Raw genomic sequence first — 10,141 nt, forward strand, 5'->3', positions numbered from 1 at the left:
TTTAAATATATCATATCTATCATATCATAATATGTCTAAATATCTTGAAATAAATGTCACAATATGTCCATCTATCTATCTATCTATCTATCTATCTATCTATCTATCTATCTATCTATCTATCTATCTATCTATCTATCTATCTATCTATCATTCTTGTATAAAATAATCTAATTTGTCACACAAGTATGTCACACATAAAGACATTTTTGAAAAGCTTTATTTGCACTCAGCAATAAGATGGTTAAATGTATTTATATTAGAGCCATTCATTACAGCACCTGGGAGAAAAAAAATCTAAAAAGCACATAAGCATAAACAGCTGTATTGGCACCACAAGAGTTCCAAATTTAAAAAAGAAAACTTCATTTTGGATGAAGAACACAGAACAAAACAAATTGTGTCTGTATACAATATCTAATGAACATACAATAAGCTCTGATAGTCTGCCAACCATCTAACATTCACATAACAGCAGGGGTCACTGTAGATTCAGCTCATCTGTCAGGTTACACTCTTGCACACTGTATATCTTAGACTGGAGTTGATTTTGTGAGCTGGATAGACTCGCCAACGCCCCCAGTTCAGAATCTGAACAAATACTCCTTTAGCCCTTTGCCTGAAGTGTTTTCCTACTATCACATAGAGAAAAGGGTTGAGTGAGCTGTTGCTGTAACCAAGATAAGTAGAGAGCTGTGTACCTATGTCCAGACTGTGTCCCCAGAGGCAACCAGATATGACATTAAAATAATATAATGTGTCGAGGAATATAAAAATCTGAAAGGGCAGCCAGCAGAGAATGAATACTGACAGAACAACAAGCACCAAAAGTGTCGCCTTCCTTTCTGTTTTCACAGCTGAACACCTCCTCACCTGTTTGTCACTCAGAATTATAATGATATGGTAGCTACAGTAAGACACAAGGGGTACAGGAACCAGAAAACCCACCACATTCACCGTCATGTTGTAACGCAGTCTCCACCCATCATGAGGGTAATCCATATAGCATGCCTCTGTCTCAAATTCAGGGAAAAACTCCACTGAGCGAAACAACAAGGCTGGAAGGCTGAGCAAAAATCCTGTGAGCCAAATAGCCACACAGATAGCCTTGGCATGGCTGGTGCCTTTCCGTCTCCCCATAGACATAGGCCTTGTCAGAACTAGGTACCTGTCCAAACTAACCAGCATGAGGAACAGCACACTGCAGTAGTAGTTCATACCAATTATGAGGCTGACCGCTTGGCACATGGGCTGTCCAAAGTACCAGTTGAACTTGTGAATTATAGTGATGACCCAGAAGGGAAGGCAGCACACCATGAGGAGATCAGCAGCAGCAAGGTTTCCCAGATAGATGTCCGCCACAGAGCAGTGGCCTTTCTGAATGCAAAACACACCAAGGACAAAGGCATTGCCAAATGCACCCAGCACACAGATGATAGACATGTAGGTCGGCTGTATGGAATAGACCCATTCCCAAGCCTCTGTGTGGTTACATTGCAACAGCTCCCAGTCTGAGAGTGCCAGTGATGGAACAGTAGTCATGTTGAAAATCATCAAAAAGGCCGCTCCAGGGACTGGATACACTGAGAAAAAGTGTTGTGTTATGAATGCTGTTTGGAGAGTCGATAGTAAGAGGTAGTAAAAAAAAGATGGTGTAGTGAGAATAGCAGCCAAAAAGACTTTGAAAGGCAGAGCAGAGTGAGGCAGCCCCCTTTATTAGAGAGAGGACAAAGATTATGCTTGGTTGCTAATGGAGCTAATGAACTCTATAAATAAATGATGCTGTGATGAACATCAAATGGAGGCAACAGATGGTCGATCTTATCTGCTTGATTTCACACTGGGATAACTGCCTTGTTCTGCGTGCCATGCACCTTTTACATGAGGCATGACAAATGAGTATTAAATGACCTATAAATATCATGTGATCTGTGTTACTTGTATGTCTCTTTTGTAACAATAAGTTATATCGTGTGTTCTGGCGATTTCTCTAAATAAGATGTTTACCTGGGAATTTAGCACTTAGCTAGCCACTGTTATGAATCACATAAAACTGTGAATACTATTACTTGTGCAAAATATTTAACTTCCATGACTTTAAGCTGTGTTGTGCTGGAATATGAATTTCTATTTCTTTATTTAATACTTTGGCTGGAATTGCTACTGGTATTTTTGGTATAAAACGGTAACATATACTTTCAGATTATAATTACAAGACTGAGATTGGTGTTTACAAATCATTCCCTTTTCTGAAAGCAAAAGAAATATGTTCCATGTTGCTTACAGACTACCAGTACTTACCTACACAAACTGATGATAAAGTTTTGTTTATTGCTAAGGGTGTCTTTGTGGTTGTGTGTGGGTGAAACTACTTACCAGCATCTGCTGTAACAGCATGTCTCACAGGCAACAGCCTTAGGGAAAACATAACCCACACCACTTTTTCCACAAGTGGCGAGACTGTGACACATGACTCAGTGTGACCCACCCTTTATTGTCTGGAAAAATACTTTGAAGACTTTGACTAATGTAGTCTTCACATATTCAGTCCAGAACTGTTTCAGACGCCACTATGATTTTACCACTGTAGTTTACAAACAAGACTATTTCACTATTTCTCCTGAAAATACAATAATTTGAAAACTACATTATACTTATAATTATACAGTTATTTTTTAACCCTGTACATTGGTAACCGGTACAGTTGTTACCTCTTTGTTGTACATGAATACACCCATTCACATATAACACATATTTAAGCAGACTAGAAATCACATATTATATAATTTATTTATGACACTCACACATATACAGAGTAGTTTTATAAGATATATTAAAATGAATTATTATTATTATTATATTGTTGTTGTTGTTAATGAAGTCCATAATTCTGAGCTATCAACTATCAACAACTACTTACATTTACATTTACAGTACATTTACACTTACAGCATTTGGCAGATGACCTTATCCAGAGCGACATACTACTTAATTAAATTAATAACAAAAAACCTTTATTCAGTGTATATGTATTGTTTCAGAAAAAAAAATACAAAACAGAAATTATTTTTAATTGTTATAGAAGTCCCCATATGAAAATGAAATATATCTGAATATTGCATAAACAGTGTTAATTACTGCCATCTCTTAACTAGCCTAATTATTAATTACACTAATATAAATCTTAATTATACGTGGTATTGCTGCAACTGCATTTGGTACATAAACACATGCAATAGTACAATAATACAATGATATGCTGTATAACACAAACACATACAAAGGCTGTAATACATCTTGAAATTTCTTTGAGAAATATAAATTAACAACATTTACCTAACTCAGGACAATAAAACAGTGTTGGTCTCAGGCACTGGTTATCTGTTTGAAAAGCAAATATTTATTAATATTTTATTAATCATGCAAATGTTTTCCGTGTTGATGACTGGAGCTCCTTCACTTTCTTTCTGAAGTTTTTGCCAACTATCACATAGAGGATTGGATTTAACACGCTGTTGCTCAATGCCAAATATGTGAATATTTGGTTACAGATATCCAGGACATTTTGTAGTGTACACCCACTTAATATTTTATATCTTATAAGGATATCTAAAATGGTTACCAGGTGAAAAGGAATCCAACACAGCAGAAAAGCCAGAAGAACAGCTAGCACCAGCACCGTGGCTTTTCTCTCTTTATTTACTGCATTGAACCTCTCCATTACTTTCCAGTGCAATGCTTGTATAATCTTGCAGGTGCAGTAGGAAATGACAGTCACAGGGATGATGAAGCCCAGCAGGACAAGCAGAATGTCACAGACCAGCTCCACCGTTTGGCTGGGGTAGTTCAGTATGCAAGCAGTGACTGAGTACTTGGAGATGTACATTACCTCCCTGAATTTAAGTGTCGGGACACTCAGGATGATACCCAGAATCCACACAGCCAAGCAGCTCAGCTTGGCGTACCAGGGCCGCCGCATTCTGCCATAAGTCAGTGCAAACACCAGAGCCAGGTAGCGGTCCACGCTCACCAATACCAGGAAGTAGATGCTGCAGTACATGTTCATTTTGATGCCCGTGTTTACCAAACAACACATCAGCGAGCCAAACTGCCATTCGAAACCACTTGCCACATTGATGGCCCAGAAAGGTAGGCAAGATGTCAGAAGGAGGTCAGCTGCAGCCAGGTTCCCCAGGTATATCTCTGCCACAGAACAGGCTTTCTTATGCAGGAAAAATACTAGCAGGACAAAGACATTTCCCAGGATTCCTAGCACACAGATTATAAACATGTATATTGGCTGCATGGTGTACAACCAGTCCCATGCCTCTGGTTCAGGACATAGGCTATGATTTGTGAGATTGGTGGGAAAGGGTAGGGGTGTTGTTCCTGGGATGTCCGTCTCCATTTGGTAGCTGTCAAGAGAGTTTTTCTTGTGATTTTTCTTTTTTAAATTAGCTAGTCTCATATTAATTTAACACAACATACAGTATATTCAAATAACGGATGGTTCTAACTTATAAACACCAGTTCTATAATACTCTGTTCATAAACTTCATAATCACAGTTCTGGAGAAAAATCTCTTCTAGTTGAAATAAACTGATTAACAATCTCTGTAGAAACTAGTAAAAAAGCGGTGAAGGAAAAGTAGAATCGGCAAATTACATTTATACAGAATTGTAAAATAATAGTTTTAACCTTATATACAAGTATGTAAGCAGTGGAGATCAGAAATGTCATTTCTATGTCCTGGAATGGCCAGAGATTGCTGAAGTAAGCTCAATTATTCATTTACTATTTTTTAAAACAGAACTGGGTGGAATTGTTCACAAAACAAAAGCGGCAGCATTATTAAAATATTAATTCTTAACAGAATCATTATTTTGTATTTTAGAGAGCAGAAACATTCAATATTTTGTAGGCTACTTTGTCAGTCTTTATAGTTATTTAACAAGACTTCAAGTTTGCTTAGTGTTGATGGAAATGATTCACTTTAAGATACAACCTAATATTATGATACAAATCAATATTTTCTTACTAAAACAATGATTATTTAATCCTTAGCACAATATACCTATAGGGATTAACTTCTTACGTCTTTATTTCATTCAAGGCTAAAGGACAGACAAAAGATGTACGCACCTCATCGGAATGGGATGGCTCCTAAAATCAATCCAGATTTGCTGTTTTCCTCTGACAATTTGCCTCCACTTTCCCTCCCTCTCTACTGAGCAAACCACATGTCTGACTGCTTTAAAACAGAGCGAGCTGGATCTTAAATCAGTCATTCCAAACTTTTTCCCTCCTCTTCTCTTTTTTCCCCCCAGTTTCCTGGACCAAAGAAGAAAAAAATTTCTATTCCTCAGAAGCCAAATATAGTCAAATGTTTTTATTCAAAGTCTATATTTCTTTACTTTATTTGATGATTATAAAAGATTAATTGTATAATGGCTTAAGTCTATTTTAATTTATGACTCTGAAGCAAAATGTTTAGATATCCACCAACGCTCCAACTGTTGCAAACATAAATATTTATGTGATGAAAAAGAGGTTGGTTGAGATGATGTTTTGTACAAATTAATGCTGAACTTTAAGGGAAATCACAGGGAAAATTGTGGATAGAGATAAAAAAGTAAACTTGGATGATGTAAGGAACAGATGATGAACCTGGAGAATACAATTTTTAAAAAAGAATTATACTGTTTTACCACAGATCATGGCAAGTGCCTCACACATGGGTTGAATAAAGCAAATAGTTCATTCTGAATAGAAGATATATTGCATGAATAAGTTGTTTTACCTCCTCAAAATGGTGTGATTTGGAACAATTTTATTACAGTGTACCTATAGTTTAATAGCAGCCTTTACTACTCTCCAATACTTACCATTAAAAAAAGTAATTGTTTGGGGAATCGACTCGCTTGGCTTTTCACTTACACAGAACGCTTATCGTTGTCATAATTGACCACAAAGTTTGTGTGTGACCACTTAACTGTCTTTGAGTTGTACACATATTGTGTGTATCCAGCTAATTGCCATTATCGACCAGTTATTATAGCTTAGTACTCATTGTCCTTATGTTTGTGTAAAAGCATTCTCTCAGATTTCCCTTATGAGGCTTCTCTCTATAGTTTCTACTGAGAAAAATGCATTAAACCTCTAATTAAAGTACATTTACAGTAGCTGTCAAGTGCACTCTGTGATTTTATGACCATATACTGTATACATGTGCCTATGCACCACAATGTGCTGTTTAATGCTTAACTACTTTGCCCTAAGTCTTATCTTGTTTTATGTCTATTTGCTTACAATCTAAACCTTTGCCCATTCCTTTTTTTTTTTTGGAATATTTGTTTATGCCATATGGATTGATCAACACTACGAAAATTTTTCCAAGTTTGTGAACAGAGACATGGTTGAAATTTTGTAACTACATTCACAAATGGAAATATATATTTATTAAAAAAATTAAAATGCATGCCCACTTCCATCTGCCTTAAATAGCTTTCTCATATGCCACAAAGTGGATGTATGAATCCAAAGTGTATGTGGTCATTGCCAATAAACCCAATGTCTTTAATAGTTCAAGGAAGCCAACTAGCTTTTCATTATCTATAATGATTTCAGTAAACACTCATAATACCCAGAAAATCAAGATGAGCACTGTTTTTTCCTGATTAAATTTACCATGTCCTACTGCTTGGATTATAAGAATACCAAAGTCAAAGCCCTTTTACACCTAACTGACCAGATTCTGTTCTGTTGTGGCATTTCCACAGGATGAAAAGATAAAACCCACAAATGTAGGATTTCACAATTCCACCAGAATGTACAGATGATAAAACCAATGTTCAACCAATTGTTCATGGTCATGATGTGTAAGCACATACAGAATAAAAGAAAATAATAAAGTTTCGTAGTAGGACCAGAACAGCTCCAATTCATTGGCATAGACTGTACAAATCTTTAGAACAATATAGATGTATTGTAAAAAAAGAACCAGCCTTGTGTGTGTAATGTCCAGATGAACTGGCTTGCTTCTGACCCAAAATGCCCATTACTTAGCTTATAGTTTTCACTCTTGCATGCACTATTGCTTGGAAATTGTAATTAAAGCACTTTAAATGAAGGTAAATTTATAGACTTTGTTGGGTACATATTCATGCAAACTATTTATTTTCCCTGCTTAAGCACATACACTCCAGTGGCACAGTTGAAGCTTGTATTTGTAATCATTTGGAGGTTCCTGGTGATATTCAGTTCATATTAATTACATTTTATTTGTCACAAAGCAGATTTACAGTAATATAAAAATTCATATTAATTATGTAAAAGGTTTAAGATTTTAATTTATATTTAGATCTAATATGCAAGTTAGAGGCTACAAAGGCAGGGGAAAATTCCCTGAGATGATGTGAGGAAGAAACCTTGGGAGGAGCCTGATATTTCACTGGTTATACCGACTGTTTCTTTTAAAAAAATGAGTTTAATTAAATTTGTGAAATATTAATTCTGTCATATTCAGTTGTCACCTTACACTTACCAGTGTGGCATTGTAGCCAGAGACTGTCTTTAAAACACTTAGTACAAGGTAGGAACACACCACTGAATGGGATGCCAGTCCAACACAGGTCCAACCCACAGATAAATAAAGAATATGCAACACTTCACAAATCTAGTAAGCCACAAAGCCATCAAGCCCCCAACCCTGGAGCTATGAGGCTACCCACTGCACCACTGTGGTGCCTATAATTGTAATAATTATACTATATACAGTTACTCTTTGAACGCAGATGCAGTGGTATTGATAATTAGATTTCTCTCTTACCCAGGAAATGGTATACTCTCAACTGCTTCACATTATCTCTAAATGTGCATAGAACATTATTAGCTGTTTCTTAGCTTTACATTTACTTATTTATTTTTCTGGCCATTTTGTATGTTTTGGCTGTGGCCATATGGTGCTTATGCGTAGTACAGAAGAGAACATAAATCTTTCTAGGCCAGTGACGTAACAACCATTAACAGGTTAATATGTTTTGTTTGCATACTGTGACCTGACACTTTTATGTTATTGTCAGGCAGGAAGTAAACACTTGACTTAGTGACTCTTAGTGATAGGAAAACAAATATGAAACAATAGTACTCAAACAACGAAGGCACATTTTTCCTTTTCATTTAAGTGAAGGACACACACATAGTATGTGTGTTTTTTGATAAATCTGTATATTTGCTGTGGAACCCCACACCACCAGAAATTGGTCTATTCTGCATCCAAATATAGCAGACATGGTGTCTGTGTGTCCACCAGAAGTATATTTTTAAAATTTTGGTCTTAAAACATCTAGCAAATGATGGCTAGTTAGCTCTGGTAAGCTTTATGAGACAGCAGAACTTTCCATTCCAAACAGTCAACTGTCCCCACATTTACACATGAAACCTCAGATGGTTGCACTTTCCAAACATGATGACGCACGGCTAAGCGTAAGTATGTCTACATAAGCCAGAAAATGTACAAACTTGAAAAAACAAAGATGTAAAGCAATTATTTGTCTGTACTGAATCGGAATATTTCTGAATCGAAAGCCTAAAAGATGCATAACTACAACCTTCCATAGATACTGTATATGTTCAGTGCTGCAGTTATTTCAAGTGTTTTATTTAAAAGGTAACTCAGATAGACTGCATTTCTGTCTGAAGTAAGATGGTTGCTTTGTTATTGTGTGTCTGAACACAAATTATGGATCGACTAAACCTCACTAATTCTCTCAGCTTTCTAGACATCACCACTGAGGTGAGTTACGGTATAGGGCTTTGCTAAATGCTGCCACAAGGGAAGGCAGAACAAAAATCAGCTACATGGATATAACAACATCCAGAAGTAGAACAGCTCTGGAGAACAGACTATCCCAGCACTATATGAGCTGTTGGCCAATGACAGAAATCTTTGAAGTTTTTTGATATATGGTAGTATATTACCAATAGCATTTCCATATAAAATATCATAATTACATGTATGTATAGATGTTAAATTAATGCAAAATGTGATTAAGAATACTTGCACAGTATATTCACAGTAATGCATATCCTTCCAAGTATTTAAACGCCGTGCTGAATTAAAGAGCCATATCATGAGTGTATATAAAAAATATTTATTATGATTTTTTACTGAAACACCAAATGTTGAGTTTTGATGTTTTTGTTCATGTAAGCTCAAGACCATGTCACCAGTCCTGATCTTTCTAATGACGACTTTGTCCAAAGTAACAGTAAGAAGTTGTGTAAATAATGCTAGGGACATCATAGTTTACAAAAACGCTGTCCTAATAGCCCAAAGTAGACATTCTGGCTTGTGTCTAAATACATAATCTAAACTAAAACTGAGCCAGAATTCTTGTGGTGTGATGTGAGAAAAATATTACAAAAGTGGCTTTGAGAGCTGTTTAAATTCTTTAGATTTTGCCCCCTCTTGTGGCTAGAATGGTAGAATGGTAATAATTGCACAACATATAAATATAGATTAATAAAACAATTTAGGGTTTCTGTCTCTGTGGAGTTTCCCAGGTTTTCCCTGTGTTTGGGTTATCTGGTGTATTGTCACTGCAACACTGAGCAAGATAAAGCAATTTGATGCGGAAGAATAATTAATCACAAAAAATAAGACATAGTGCAATTTATTACTTTTCTATTCTATTCTAACACAATATCAGTATCACAATAACACATTATTCTAAGTTTTTTGCCAGTGTCCTGTCAGATGAGCTGGGGAATAAAATCAAAGCCAATACAAACTGACAAGATAAAAAAGGTTTTGCTGTGCAAAGCACTCTATTATCAAAGTAAATATAAATTAGTTTTCTTTCATAGGGACAAATCTACTGCTACTTCACATTCTTCATCTCATTAACTATTATTTATATTGTGTGTCACAATGCATAAAATTATGCAGATATGGGGAGCAGCTTTGGGTAATTCTCACATTATGTGATCTCAGTTATTTTAACCTTGGCATAATTGTTGATGCTAAATGGGGTTGTTTGGGCATTTCTACATTTAGTGGTCTCCTTGGATTTTCATGCACAACAGTCCCTAGTGTTTACTCAGAATGGTAATATAAAGAAAAACATTCAAACACCTTGT

General features: G+C 35.9%; 2 protein-coding genes across 2 annotated transcripts; both read right to left on the minus strand.

Moving 5' to 3' along the window:
- Nucleotides 1-481: 481 nt before the first annotated feature.
- On the minus strand, nt 482-1,595 carry LOC132852313 (B2 bradykinin receptor-like). The gene has a single exon (XM_060879433.1). It carries the CDS (start codon nt 1,552-1,554, stop codon nt 505-507), a length of 1,050 nt encoding a protein of 349 aa, XP_060735416.1. The 5' UTR covers nt 1,555-1,595; the 3' UTR covers nt 482-504.
- Nucleotides 1,596-2,940: 1,345 nt separating this feature from the next.
- LOC132852148 (B2 bradykinin receptor-like) lies at nt 2,941-5,289 on the minus strand. Its single transcript, XM_060879207.1, has 2 exons — nt 5,144-5,289; nt 2,941-4,415 (listed from the first exon to the last, which is right to left on the minus strand). Exons 1-2 carry the CDS (start codon nt 5,287-5,289, stop codon nt 3,419-3,421), a joined length of 1,143 nt encoding a protein of 380 aa, XP_060735190.1. The 3' UTR covers nt 2,941-3,418.
- Between the last annotated feature and the right edge of the window lie 4,852 nt (nt 5,290-10,141).

Source organism: Tachysurus vachellii, chromosome 10, assembly GCF_030014155.1.
Source record: "Tachysurus vachellii isolate PV-2020 chromosome 10, HZAU_Pvac_v1, whole genome shotgun sequence".
In the NCBI taxonomy this organism is placed as follows: Eukaryota; Metazoa; Chordata; class Actinopteri; order Siluriformes; family Bagridae; genus Tachysurus; species Tachysurus vachellii.